At 43.6% G+C, this 15655-nt stretch overlaps 1 protein-coding gene across 1 annotated transcript in view; it reads right to left on the bottom strand.

Annotated features, from left to right (window-relative positions):
- Positions 1-15655, bottom strand: part of LOC311146911 (cadherin-7-like) — a gene marked incomplete at its 5' end in the record, with an annotated part of 116960 nt that overhangs the window by 73340 nt on the left and 27965 nt on the right. Inside the window, one exon of the mRNA XM_084183538.1 lies at positions 10296-10590. Within this exon, the coding sequence (XP_084039664.1) occupies positions 10296-10590 (295 nt within the window). The remainder of the gene's footprint in view (positions 1-10295; positions 10591-15655) is intronic.

A 15655-nucleotide genomic window follows, 5' to 3' on the forward strand; every position in this document is an offset into this window, starting at 1 on the left:
TAGCTGTGCCACTAGAGATCCTGGTTCGAATCCAGGCTCTGTCGTAGCCGGCCGCGACCGGGAGACCAGTGGGGCGGTGCACAATATGCCCAGCGTTGTCCAGGGTAGGGGAGGGAATGGCCGGCAGGGATGTAGCTCAGTTGGTAGAGCATGGCGTTTGCAACGCCAGGGTTGTGGGTTCGATTCCCACGGGGGGGGCCAGTATAAAAAATAATGTATGCACTTACTAACTGTAAGTCGCTCTGGATAAGAGCATCTACTGAAATGTAAATGTATCCTTATTCTACTCCACCTCTGTTCCTCTGGTGATGTAGAGGTTAACCCAGGCCCTGTAGCCCCCAGTATCACTCCTACTCCCCAGGAATTATCATTTGTTGACTTCTGTAACCGTAAAAGCCTTGGTTTCTTGCACGTTAACATCCGAAGCCTCCTCCCTAAGTTTGATTTATTCACTGCGTTAGTACACTCTGCCAACCCTGATGTTATAGCAGTGTCTGAATCCTGGCTTAGGAAGACCACCAAAAATTCAGACATTTCCATCCCCAACTACAACATTTTCTGTCTCGATAGAACTGCCAAAGGGGGTGGGGTTGCAATCTACTGTAGAGATAGCCTGCAGAGCTCTATCGTACTATCCAGGTCTGTGCCCAAACAGTTTGAGCTTCTACTTCTAAAAATCCACCTTTCCAGAAATAAGTCTCTCACTGTTGCCGCTTGCTACAGACCCCCCTCAGCTCCAAGCTGTGCCCTGGATACCATATGTGAACTGATTGCCCCCCATCTATCCTCAGTGTTCGTACTGCTTGGTGACCTAAACTGAGATATGCTTAACACCCCGGCCAACCTACAATCTAAACTAGATGCCCTCAATCTCACACAAATTATCAACGAACCTACCAGGTACAACCCCATGTTAACATGAGCACCCTCATAGATATCATCCTGACAAATGTACCCTCTAAATACACCTCCGCTGTCTTCAACCAGGATCTCAGCGATCACTGCCTTATTGCCTGCGTCCATAATGGGTCCGCGGTCAAACGACCACCCCTCATCACTGTCAAATGCTCCCTAAAACACTTCAGCAAGCAGGCCTTTCTAATTGACCTGGCCCGGGTACCCTGGATGGATATTGACCTCATTCCGTCAGTAGAGGATGCCTGGTTGTTCTTTAAAAGTGCTTTCCTCTCAATCTAAAATAAGCATGCCCCATTCAAAAAATTCAGAACTAAGAACAGATATAGCCCCTGGTTGTCCTCAGACTTGACTGCTCTTGACCAGCACAAAAACATCCTGTGGCGTACTGCATTAGCATCGAACAGCCACCGCGATATGCAACTTTTCAGGGAAGTCAGGAACCAATATACGCAATTAGTTAGGAAAGCAAAGGCTAGCTTTTCAAACAGAAATTTGCATCCTTTAGCACTAACTCCAAAATGTTATGGGACACTGTAAAATCCATGGAAAATAAGAGCACCTCCTCCCAACTGCCCACTGCACTGAGGCTAGGAAACACTGTCACCACCGATAAATCTACAATAATTGAGAATTTCAACAAGCATTTTGCTACGGCTGGCCATGCTTTCCACCTAGCTACCACTGCCCCGGCCACCAGCTCTGCACCCTCCGCTGCAACTTGCCAAAGCCCCCCCCCCCCCCCCCCCCCTGCTTCTCCTTCACACAAATTCAGACAGCTGATGTTCTGAAAGAGCTGAACAATCTGGACCCCTACAAATCAGCTGGGCTAGACAATCTGGACCCTTTCTTTCTAAAATTAGCCGCCGAAATTGTCGCAACCCCTATTACTAGCCTGTTCAACCTCTCTTTCGTAACATCTGAGATCCCCAGAGATTGTAAAGCTGCCGCGGTCATCCCCCTCTTCAAAGGGGGTGACACTCTAGATCAGGGGTGTCAAACGTATGGCCCGCGGGCCGGATCAGGCCCGCAAACGGGTTTAATCCGGCCCGCGAGATGATTTAAGTATAAAAATGCGCTGCAATTTTTCAATAAAATAAACTGCTGTTCCAATTGCGTCCACTGGATGGCGCAATAGCAATTGTGTTAAGCAAGCAAACTGTTTATACCGGGGCAGAGCAAGTAGGTCAAGCACGTTGCCGCCAATGAGCTACTTTGTTTTGCCCGCAATATTTATTACGGCTTCTACTTTTAACATTATGTGCTTTGGCACCCTCATTGCCCCAATATGTCTCTGTCAAAAAAGAGAAAAGTGGACGCAGAGTGCAGAGTGTTCCAAGAAAAATGGTCATCCTATTTATTCACGGAATTGAATGGGAAAGCTGTATGTTTGGTGTGTTCAGAGCATGTTGCAGTGCTGAAAGAATATAACCTTTGTCGCCACTATGTGAGTCTTCATGCCGACAAATATGACAACTTTCAAGGACAGCGGAGATGAGAGAAGGTGAATGAACTGTTGGCGGGTCTGAAGAAACAGCAGTCTGTGTTTACTCACAGCCGAAACATCAGTGACGCTGCAGTGAAAGCTAGCTACCTCATTGCTAATGAAATCACAGTGGCTTCAAAACCATTTAGTGAGGGTGAATTTGTAAAAACATGCATGATGAAGGCAGCGGAGATTGTGTGCCCTGAAAAGCGGCAGGCTTTTGCAAATATCAGCCTGACAAGAAACACAGTTGCAGACAGGATTTCCGATCTTTCAGTGGATTTGGACAGCCAGTTGAAGCAAAAAGTAAAGTCATTTATTGCGTTTTCGGTTGCAATTGATGAAAGCACGGACATTACAGATGTTGCACAACTGGCCATTTTCATCCGCGGAGTTGATGACACATTGACCGTCACCGAGGAGTTCGTGGAGTTGGTGCCGATGACAGATACAACGACAGCAGCTGATATTTTTACCGCACTCGTCGGCGCGCTGGACAGGGTCGCTGTCAGCCTGGCTACAGATGGTGCGCCCTCAATGATCGGGAAAAAAGCAGGTGTTGTGACAAAGTTCAGAGAGAAAGTGCAATCTGCAAATGGAGGACGTGATTTTTTGACTTTTCACTGTATTTTGCACCAGGAGGCTTTGTGTTGCAAGTCATTAAAGATGGATAACGTCATGAAGGTGGTCATCCAAACTGTTAATTTCATCCGATCCAGAAGCCTGAATCACCGTCAGTTTGACAGCCTTCTCAGAGAGAAAGACCACATCTATGGCCTGCCATACCACACTGAGGTAAGATGGTTAAGCCGAGGTGCTGTGCTGAGGCGTTTCTTTGATTTACGAGAAGAAATTGAACAGTTCATGGAAGAAAAGGGCAAACCAGTGTTAGAATTTCATTCCGCAGAATGGATGCAGGACCTTGCATTTATGGTGGATGTTACAGAGCACCTGAATAACTTGATCAAACAGCTGCAAGGGCGCAACAAAGTTGTCACGCAGTATTATGACAGCATACGTTCTTTCAAGTTGAAGCTGTCATTGTGGGAAACGCAACTTGCCGGTGGTGATGCAGCTCACTTCCCCTGTCTGAAAAATGTGTGCGCGACCCAACATGTGGCAGACATGAAGCGGTTCAAAGATAAAATAACGGGACTGTTACGGGAGTTTGAGCAACGTTTTCAGATTTATGTTTATGTTTTTATGTTGATGTGCTATTGTTTTTAATTGATTTTATTTGTATATTTAACCTATTCTTGACTCTGTGGTTCTTGCACTTGTTTGAGGAACAGGATTTCATTATTTTTATCTACATTTCTGCCTGAGAAATGACACCCTGATATAGTTCTGTGATCTGTGAAACAGTTCTGTTAATCACTGAGGCATTGTGTGTTTGTGTGTTCTTTGTCCTCAGAACATTCAAATAACTTGAGGTGTTTTATGATTAATAGTGATGTTGTGCTTTTGGACACTGTCCTCAGGCTCCAGCTTTATGTTTATATGTTTTTATGTTGATGTGCTATTGTTTTTAATTCATTTTATTTTATTTGTATATTTAACCTATTCTTGACTCTGTGGTTCTTGCACTTGTTTGGGGAACAGGATTTCATTATTTGTATCTACATTTCTGCCTGAGAAATGACACCCTGATATAGTTCTGTGATCTGTGAAACAGTTCTGTTAATCACTGAGGCATTGTGTGTTTGTGTGTTCTTTGTCCTCAGAACTTTCAAATAACTTGAGGTGTTTTATGATTAATAGTGATGTTGTGCTTGTACTATTTTGGACACACTGTCCTCAGGCTCCAGCTTTATGTTGTATGTTGATCGTATTAAAACAAAGAAAACAATCTGAAGTTGTTGTTTTTAAGTTATATATACCATGATTTTTCCGGTCCGGCCCACTTGGGAATAGATTTTCCTCCATGTGGCCCCTGAGCTAAAATGAGTTTGACACCCCTGCTCTAGATCCAAACTGTTATAGACCTATATCCATCCTGCCCTGCCTTTCGAAAGTATTTGAAAGCCAAGTTAACAAACAGATCACCGACCATTTCGAATCCCACCGTACCTTCTCCGCTATGCAATCCGGTTTCCGAGCTGGTCATGGGTGCACCTTAGCCACGCTCCTAAATGATATTATAACTGCCATCGATAAAAGACAGTACTGCGCAGCCGTCTTCATCGACCTGGCCAAGGCTTTCGACTCTGTCAACCACTGCATTGTTATTGGCAGATTAAATAACCTTGGTTTCTCTAATGACTGCCTCGCCTGGTTCACCAACTACTTCTCAGATAGAGTTCAATGTGTCAAATCGGAGGGCCTGTTGTCTGGACCTCTGGCCGTCTCTACGGGGGTGCCACTGGGTTCAATTCTCAGGCCGACTCTATTCTCTGTGTATGTCAATGCTGCTGGTGACGCTCGGATCCACCTCTATGCGGACGACACCATTTTGTATACATCTGGCCCTTCATTGGACACTGTGTTAACAAACCTCCAAACGAGCTTCAACGCCATACAACACTCCTTCCGTAGCCTCCAACTGCACTTAAACACTAGTAAAACTAAATGCATGCTCTTCAACCGAACGCTGCTTGCACCCGCCCACCCGACTAGAATCACTACTCTCGGCAGGACTGACCTAGAGTATGTGGACAACTACAAATACCTAGGTGTCTGGTTAGACTGTAAACTCTCCTTCCAGACTCACATTAAGCATCTCCAATCAAAAGTTAGATCTAGAATTGGCTTCCTATTTCGCAACAAAGCCTCCTTCACTCATGCTGCCAAACATGCCCTCGTAAAACTGACTATCCTACCGATCCATGACTTCGGAGATGTCATTTACAAAATAGCCTCCAACACTCTACTCAGCAAATTGGATGTAGTCTATCACAGTGCCATCCATTTTGTCACTAAAGCCCCATATACTACCCACCATTGTGACCAGTACGCTCTTGTTGGCTGGCCCTCACTACATATTCGTCGCCAAACCCACTGGCTCCAGATCATCTATAAATCACTGCTAGGCAAATCCCCGTCTTATCTTAGCTCACTGGTCACCATAGCAACACCCACCCGTAGTCTGCGCTCCAGCAGGTATATCTCACTGGTCATTCCCAAAGCCAACACCTCCTTTGGCCGCCATTCCTTCCAGTGCTCTGCTGCCAATGACTGGAACGAACTGCAAAAATCTCTGAAGCTGGAGACTCTTATCTCCCTCACTAACTTTAAGCGTCAGTTGTCAGAGCAGCTTACTGATCACTGCACCTGTACACAGCCATTCTGAAATTAGCCCACCCAACTACTTCATCCCGATATTGTTATTTATTTTGCTCATTTGCACCCCAGTATCTCTATTTGCACATCATATTTTGCACATGTATCATTCCAATGTTATAAAACAAAATTGTAACTATTTTGCACTATGGCCTACAGTGAGGGAAAAAAGTATTTGATCCCCTACTGATTTTGTACGTTTGCCCACTGACAAAGACATGATCAGTCTATAATTTTAATGGTAGGTCTATTTGAACATTGAGAGACAGAATAACAACAAAAAAAATCCAGAAAAACGCATGTCAAAAATGTTATAAATTGATTTGCATTTTAATGAGGGAAATAAGTATTTGACCCCTCTGCAAAACATTACTTAGTACTTGGTGGCAAAACCCTTGTTGGCAATCACAGAGGTCAGACGTTTCTTGTAGTTGGCCACCAGGTTTGCACACATCTCAGGAGGGATTTTGTCCCACTCCTCTTTGCAGATCTTCTCCAAGTCATTAAGGTTTCGAGGCTGACGTTTGGCAACTCGAACCTTCAGCTCCCTCCACAGATTTTCTATGGGATTAAGGTCTGGACACTGGCTAGGCCACTCCAGGACCTTAATGTGCTTCTTCTTGAGCCACTCCTTTGTTGCCTTGGCCGTGTGTTTTGGGTCATTGTCATGCTGGAATACCCATCCACGACCCATTTTCAATGCCCTGGCTAAGGGAAGGAGGTTCTCACCCAAGATTTAACAGTACATTGCCCCGTCCATCGTCCCTTTGATCCGGTGAAGTTGTCCTGTCCCCTTAGCAGAAAAACACCCCCAAAGCATAATGTTTCCACCTCCATGTTTGACGGTGGGGATGGTGTTCTTGGGATCATAGGCAGCATTCCTCCTCCTCCAAACACAGCGAGTTGAGTTGTTGCCAAAGAGCTCGATTTTGGTCTCATCTGACCACAACACTTTCACCCAGTTCTCCTCTGAATCATTCAGATGTTCATTCGCAAACTTCAGACAGGCATGTATATGTGCTTTCTTAAGCAGGGGGACCTTGTGAGCGCTGCAGGATTTCAGTCCTTCACGGTGTAGTGTGTTACCAATTGTTTTCTTGGTGACTATCGTCCCAGCTGCCTTGAGATCATTGACAAGATCCTCCCGTGTAGTTCTGGGCTGATTCCTCACCGTTCTCATGATCATTGCAACTCCACAAGGTGAGATCTTGCATGGAGCCCCAGGCCGAGGGAGATTGACAGTTATTTTTAAACTCACTGCACTCGCGCTAAATAGGGAGGATCACTGGGCTGGTGCTAGCAGATGCGCAGATCAAATACACCGCAAGAACGCCAATTAAGGTGTTTACATGTCCTAATCATTTGAAAGATTGCTCAGAAAACCAGGTGTACGCTTACTTCCATTTTGACCTTACGCCAATTAAAGATAAGCAGAATAAGGTGCCTACTGCCATTATCAGTACAGTATCGAATTATTAGTGTGCATGTAAACATATTCAGTGTCTTCGCCTAGTATAGTGTCTTCATACTACTACAGTGTCCATACTACTACAGTGTCCATAATACTACAGTGTCCCATACTACTACAATGTCTTCATACTACTACAGTGTCCATACTTCTACAGTGTCTTCATTCTACTACAGTGTCCATACTACTACAGTGTCTTCATACTACTACGTTGTCTTCATAGTACTACAGTGCCTTCATACTACTGCAGTGTCCATACTACTACAGTGTCCATACTACTACAGTGTCCCTACTACTATAGTGTCTTCATACTAGTCCATACTACTACAGTGTCCATACTACTACAGTGTCTTCATACTAATACAGTGTCTTCATACTACGACAGTGTCTTCATACTACTACAGGGTCTTCATACTACTACAGTGTCCATACTACTACAGTGTCCATACTACTACAGTGTCTTCATAATATTACAGTGTCTTCATACTACTACAGTGTCCATACTACTAGTGTCCATACTACTACAGTGTCTTCATACTACTACAGTGTCTCCATACTACTACAGTGTCTTCATACTACTACAGTGTCCATACAACTACAGTGTCCATACTACTACAGTGTCCATACTACTATAGTATCTTCATACTACTATAGTGTCTTCATACTACTACAGTGTCCATACTACTACGGTGTCCATACTACTACAGTGTCCATACTACTACAGTATCTTCATACTACTTCAGTGTCCATACTACTACAATGTCTTCATACTACTACAGTGTCCATACTACTACAGTGTCTTCATACTACTACAGTGTCCATACTACTACATGGTCCATACTACTACATTGTCTTCATACTACTATGTTGTCTTCATACTACTACAGTGCCTTCATACTACTACAGTGTCCATACTACTACAGTGTCCATACTACTACAGTGTCCATAGTACTACAGTGTCTTCATACTAATACAGTGTCTTCATACTACGAAAGTGTCTTCATACTACTACAGTGTCCGTACTACTACAGTGTCTTCATACTACTACAGTGTCTTCATACTACTACAGTGTCCATACTACTACAGTGTCTTCATACTACTACAGTGTCCATACTACTACAGTGTCTTCATACTAACACAGTGTCCATAATACTACAGTGTCCATACTACTACTGTGTCCATACAACTACAGTGTCTTCATACTACTACAGTGTCCATACTACTACAGTGTCCATACTACTACAGTGTCTTCATACTACTACAGTGTCTTCATACTACTACAGTGTCCATACTACTACAGTGTCCATACTACTACAGTATATTCATACTACTACAGTGTCCATACTACTACAGTGTCTTCATACTACTACAGTGTCCATACTACTACAGTGTCTTCATACTAATACAGTGTCCATAATACTACAGTGTCCATACTACTACAGTGTCCATACTACTACTGTGTCTTCATACTACTACAGTGTCTTCATAGTACTACAGCATCTTCATACTAATACAGTGAACATACTACTACAGTGTCCATACTACTACAGTGTCTTCATACTACTACAGAGTCTTCATACTACTACAGTATAATCATACTACTACAGTGTCCATACTACTACAGTATATTCATACTACTACAGTGTCCATACTACTACAGTATATTCATACTACTACAGTGTCCATACTACTACAGTGTCTTCATACTAATACAGTGTCCATACTACTACAGTGTCCATACTACTACAGTGTCTTCAAACTACTACAGTATCTTCATTATACTACAGTGTCCATACTACTACATTGTCTTCATACTAAAACAGTTACCATACTACTACAGTCTTCATACTACTACAGTGTCCATACTACATTTACATTTTAGTCATTTAGCAGACGCTCTTATCCAGAGCGACTTACAGTTAGTGAATACATATATATATTTATACTGGCCCCCCGTGGGAAACGAACCCACAACCCTGGCGTTGCAAACGCCATGCTCTATCAACTGAGCTACATCCCTGCCGGCCATTCCCTCCCCTACCCTGGACGACGCTGGGCCAATTGTGCGCCGCCCATGATTCTCCCGGTCGCGGCCGGCTGCGACAGAGCCTGGATTCGAACCAGGATCTCTAGTGGCACAGTTAGCACTGCGATGCAGTGCCTTAGACCACTGCACCACTCAGGAGACCATGTAGTCTGTATACTACTACAGTCTTCATACTACTACAGTGTCTTCATACTACTACAGTGTCCATACTACTACATTGTCTTCATACTAAAACAGTGTCCATACTACTACAGTGTCCATACTACTACAGTGTCCATACTACTACATTGTCTTCATACTACTACAGTGTCTTCATACTACTACAGTGTCTTCATACTACTTCAGTGTCCATACTACTACAGTGTCCATACTACTACAGTGTTCATACTACTACAGTGTCCATACTACTACAGTGTCTTCATACTAGTCCATACTACTACAGTGTCCATACTACTACAGTGTCCATACTAATACAGTGTCCATACTACTACAGTGTCTTCATACTAGTCCATACTACTACAGTATCCATACTACTACAGTGTCCATACTAATACAGTGTCCATACTACTACAGTGTCTTCATACTAGTCCATACTACTACAGTGTCCATACTACTACAGTGTCCATACTAATACAGTGTTCATACTACTACAGTGTCTTCATACTAGTCCATACTACTACAGTGTCCATACTACTACAGTGTCCATACTAATACAGTGTCCATACTACTACAGTGTCCATACTAATACAGTGTTCATACTACTACAGTGTATGTCTATTGCTTGTCATCCCCTATGAATGTTCTGCAACACCCTATAGGCCTTTCCAGCAGGCAAAACAGGTTGACATGACTTGGTTGAAATAACGTAATTGACATGACGTGGTTGACCTGCTGTGGTTGAAATAACGTGTATGAACGAACGTCATTGACATGACGTGGCTGACGTGACTTGGTTGACATGACGTGGTTGAAATAACGTGGTTGAAATGATTTCATTGACATGATGTCTTTGACATGACCTGGTTAAAATGACATCATTCCAACCAGAAACTGTTTTTTGCTCTGTTTTTTGACCCGCCGGGTCACTTGATGTTACTCACCCACCGGGGACATCTCGGGGACTCTGGCTGAGTAGGGCCCGTCCAGGAACTTGGGCTCATTGTCGTTAATATCCTGGACCTTGATGACAAACTCAGACTCTGGTTCCACGGGCAGGTTGGTGTCGCGGTGCCTGGCCTGAGCCCGGAGTGTGTAGTAAGCCTGCTCCTCGCGGTCCAGACGCTTGGTGGCATGGATGTCACCCGTGTTCTCGTCGATGGTGAAGATGGAGGTAGCTCCCTCGCCATTGAGCACGTACTTCACCCGCCCTTCACCCTTGTCCACATCCGAGTGCAGCTACAAGGGGGAAGCGCAGAGGTTACAATACAATACAAAACAACTGTGGAAATATGAGATTAATAACACCCCAAAATGGAACCAGTGTCAATATTGAGTTTCTCAATATATCGAATTGATTATTTGAAATAATTCCAGAACTGAATGATAAAAAAACACTCCAAACAATCTGGGTTAGTATTCCAGAAAATGTAGTACATTTAGTCATAATATCGCCCAAAATCATTGTTTTAGTGGAAATAGGATTTATTTTGACATCTAGTTCAAACTCCCCGACGACCTTCAAAAGCCATGACATTACCTTACTAAGGGATTGAAGAGTAGCTACAGTGAGGGAAAAAAGTATTTGATCCCCTGCTGATTTTGTAAGTTTGCCCACTGACAAAGAAATGATCACTCTATAATTTTAATGGTGGGTTTATTTGAACAGTGAGAGACAGAATAACAACAAAACAATCCAGAAAAACGCATGTCAAAAATGTTATAAATTTATTTGCATTTTAATGAGGGAAATAAGTATTTGACCCCCTCTAAATCAGAAAGATTTCTGGCTCCCAGGTGTCTTTTATACAGGTAATGAGCTGAGATTAGGAGCACACTCTTAAAGGGAGTGCTCCTAATCTCAGCTTGTTACCTGTATAAAAGACACCTGTCCACAGAAGCAATCAATCAATTAGATTCCAAACTCTCCACCATGGCCAAGACCACAGAGCTCTCCAAGGATGTTAGGGAAAATATTGTAGACCTACACAAGGCTGGAATGGGCTACAAGACCATTGCCAAGCAGCTTGGTGAGAAGGTGACAACAGTTGGTGTGATTATTTGCAAATGGAAGAAACACAGAATAACTGTAAATCTCCATCGGCCTGGGGCTCCATGCAACATCTCACCTCGTGGAGATGCAATGATCATAAGAACGGTGAGGAAACAGCCCAGAACTACACGGGAGGATCTTGTCAATGATCTCAAGGCAGCTGGGACCATAGTCACCAAGAAAACAATTGGTAACACACTACGCCGTGAAGGACTGAAATCCTGCAGCGCCCGCAAGGTCCCCCTGCTCAAGAAAGCACATATAGAGGGCCGTCTGAAGTTTGCAAATGAACATCTGAATGATTCAGAGGAGAACTGGGTGAAAGTGTTGTGGTCAGATGAGACCAAAATCAAGCTCTTTGGCATCAACTCAACTCGCCGTGTTTGGAGGAGGAGGAATGCTGCCTATGACCCCAAGAACACCATCCCCTCCGTCAAACATGGAGGTGGAAACATTATGCTTTGGGGGTGTTTTTCTGCTAAGGGGACAGGACAACTTCACCGCATCAAAGGCACGATGGACGGGGCCATGTTCCATCAAATCTTGGGTGAGAACCTCCTTCCCTCAGCCAGGGCATTGAAAATGGGTTGTGGATGGGTATTCCAGCATGACAATGACCCAAAACACACGGCCAAGGCAACAAAGGAGTGGCTCAAGAGGAAGCACATTAAGGTCCTAGAGTGGCCTAGCCAGTCTCCAGACCTTAATCTCATAGAAAATATGTGGAGGGAGCTGAAGGTTTGAGTTGCCAAACGTCAGTCTTGAAACCTTAATGACTTGGAGAAGATCTACAAAGAGGAGTGGAACAAAATCCCTCCTGAGATGTGTGCAAACCTGGTGGCCAACTACAAGAAACGTCTGACCTCTGTGATTGCCAACAAGGGTTTTGCCACCAAGTACTAAGTAATGTTTTGCAGAGGGGTCAAATACTTATTTCCCTCATTAAAATGCAAATCAATTCATAACATTTTTGACATGCGTTTTTCTGTATTTTTTTGTTGTTATTCTGTCTCTCACTGTTCAAATAAACCTGCCATTAAAATCATAGACTGATCATGTCTTTGTCAGTGTGCAAACGTACAAAATCAGCAGGGGATCAAATACTTTTTTCCCTCACTGTATGTTTCTCTCTCCGTCCAAACTCCACAGAATAAGGAAATTCTAAACCATTTATTAACAAACACAGTACATACCATTTAACTAATATAGAATAGATACTGTTGAAATGGTTTGATTTGGTAGAACAATACATAAAACAAAACAGATGGGAAATGTGTGTTGAGATTAAAGTGAGGGAAAAAAGTATTTGATCCCCTGCTGATTTTGTACGTTTGACAACTGACAAAGCCATGATCAGTCTATAATTTTAATGGTAGGTTTATTTGAACAGTGAGAGACAGAATAACAACAACAAAAATCCAGAAAAACGCATGTCAAAAATGTTATAAATTGATTTTCATTTTAATGAGGGAAATAAGTATTTGACCACTCTGCAAAACATGACTTAGTACTTGGTGGCAAAACCCTTGTTGGCAATCACAGAGGTCAGACGTTTCTTGTAGTTGGCCACCAGGTTTGCACAAATCTCAGCAGGGATTTTGTCCCACTCCTCTTTGTAGATCTTCTCCAAGTCATTAAGGTTTCGAGGCTGATGTTTGGCAACTCAAACCTTCAGCTCACTCCACAGATTTTCTATGGGATTAAGGTCTGGAGCCTCGCTAGGCCACTCCAGGACCTTAATGTGCTTCTCCTTGAGCCACTCCTTTGTTGCCTTGGCCGTCTGTTTTGGGTCATTGTCATGCTGGAATACCCATCCACAACCCATTTTCAATGCCCTGGCTGAGGGAAGGAGGTTCTCACCCAAGATTTGACGGTACATGGCCCCGTCCATCGTCCCTTTGATGTGGTGAAGTTGTCCTGTCCCCTTGGCAGAAAAACACCCCCAAAGCATAATGTTTCCACCTCCATGTTTGACGGTGGGGATGGTGTTCTTGGGGTCATAGGCAGCATTCCTCCTCCTCCAAACACGGCGAGTTGAGTTGATGCCAAAGAGCTCCATTTTGGTCTCATCTGACCACAACACTTTCACCCAGTTCTCCTCTGAATCATTCAGATGTTCATCGGCAAACTTCAGACGGGCCTGTATATGTGCTTTCTTGAGCAGGGGGACCTTGCGGGCGCTGCAAGATTTCAGTCCTTTATGGCGTAGTGTGTTACCAATTGTTTTCTTGGTGACTATGGTCCCAGCTGCCTTCAGATCATTGACAACAGTGATCTCAAGTTCTGGGCTGATTCAGTCCTGGGCTGATTCCTCACCGTTCTCATGATCATTGCAACTCCACAAGGTGAGATCTTGCATGGAGCCCCAGGCCGAGGGAGATTGACAGTTAATTTGTGTTTCTTCCATTTGCGAATAATCGCACCAACTGTTGTGACCTTCTCACCAAGCTGCTTGGCGATGGTCTTGTAGCCCATTCCAGCCTTGTGTAGGTCTACAATATTGTCCCTGACATCCTTGGAGAGTTTGGAATCTGATTGATTGATTGCTTCTGTGGACAGGTGGCTTTTATACAGGTAACAAGCTGAGATTAGGAGCACTCCCTTTAAAAGACACCTGGGAGCCAGAAATCTTTCTGATTGAGAGGGGGTCAATTACTTATTTCCCTCATTAAAATGCAAATTTTTACATTTTAGTCATTTAGCAGACGCTCTTATCCAGAGCGACTTACAGTTGCATAGTGAGTGCATACATTATTTTAATTTTTTTCAAACTGGGCCCCCATGGGAAACAAACCCACAACCCTGGCGTTGCCCTACCAACTGAGCTACATCCCTGCCAGCCATTCCCTCCCCTACCCTGGACCAATTGTGCACCACCCCATGGGTCTCCCGGTCGCGGCCGGCTACGACAGAGCCTGGATTCGAACCAGGATCTCTAGTGGCACAGCTAGCACTGTGATGCAGTGCCTTAGACCACTGCGCCACTCGGGAGCAGTGGTCTTTTTCACATGCATTTTTCTGGATTTTTTTGTTGTTGTTATTCTATCTCTCACTGTTCAAATATACCTACCATTAAAAGTTATAGACTGATCATTTCTTTGTCATTGGGCAAATGTACAAAATCATAAGGGGATCAAATACTTTTTTTCCCTCACTGTATGTTGAGTTGTTCTGTTCTTCTTCTATGCACACCTCAGTCTGTTCACAATCAGATCATTTCTGGAGCACATGAATATCAATTTCCAGCCCTGGTCAAGGATATCCTGGTAAACGCAATACATCAACGTACAACACGCTTTACATTTCTCAGGTACCACTACAGGTGCCCTAGTTTTCGGAGATCTGTTTTAAGAAAATGTGTTTTTCTGTCATTTATTATTTATTAGAGGTGGTTTACTAAGATAGATTTTCAAAGCTCAATATTTTGCATGTGTTCCAACTTCGCTCTTTATTTCCATGGATTTCATTCAAATATAGTCACTGCATCTCAAGTTAAAATGCTAATTTTGGCCAACAAGTCTATTTCAAATCTGACTTCCTTGTGTGAGTTGTTCGAAAGCGCCACACAGTGTTTTTCATATCACATTGGGGATTACTGAGATTTATAATAACTCAATGCTATTAATAAAAGTGCTTTATGTAAAAACCTAAAATCATTGGCCTATGGGTATCTTTGGGTTTGTTTGCATTTCTCAATGGAAAAAAATGTTAATACAATCCATTCTTCCTATCATCTTTGTCTGGAGAATAGAAACAGGCTTCTATATCATATCAAACAGGAAATCTCTGTTGCACTTCTCCCTCCCGACCCCCTTTATGCTATCTTTCTTCCCCCCTCTACCCAGCCACCACCTCTCTTTCTCTCCCTCTGTTTCATATAGAGAAAGATGTTTTCTTTGTCTGAGAAGCTTTATTTAGGGGCCCGCACGTCTCTTGAGGGGCCTGGGCCACAAACCAGGCCAATAGCTTTTTCTCCCCTTCTATTGAAACCATCCTACTTTTCAGGTCCTCAATCTTAACCCTCCAGACTCAGGAGAGTGGTGAGCGAGAGAGAGAGAGAGAGAGAGCGGAGAGAGAGAGAGAGAGAGAGAGAGAGAGAGAGAGGAGAGAGAGAGAGAGAGAGAGAGAGAGAGAGAGAGAGAGAGAGAGAGAGAGAGCGAGAGAGAGAGAGAGAGAGAGAGAGAGAGAGAGAGAGAGAGAGAGAGAGAGAGATGGAGGAGAGAGAGAGAGAGAGAGAGAGAGAGAGAGAGA

The sequence above is a fragment of the Coregonus lavaretus genome (assembly GCF_964263955.1).
Source record: "Coregonus lavaretus genome assembly, chromosome: 19".
In the NCBI taxonomy this organism is placed as follows: domain Eukaryota; kingdom Metazoa; phylum Chordata; class Actinopteri; order Salmoniformes; family Salmonidae; genus Coregonus; species Coregonus lavaretus.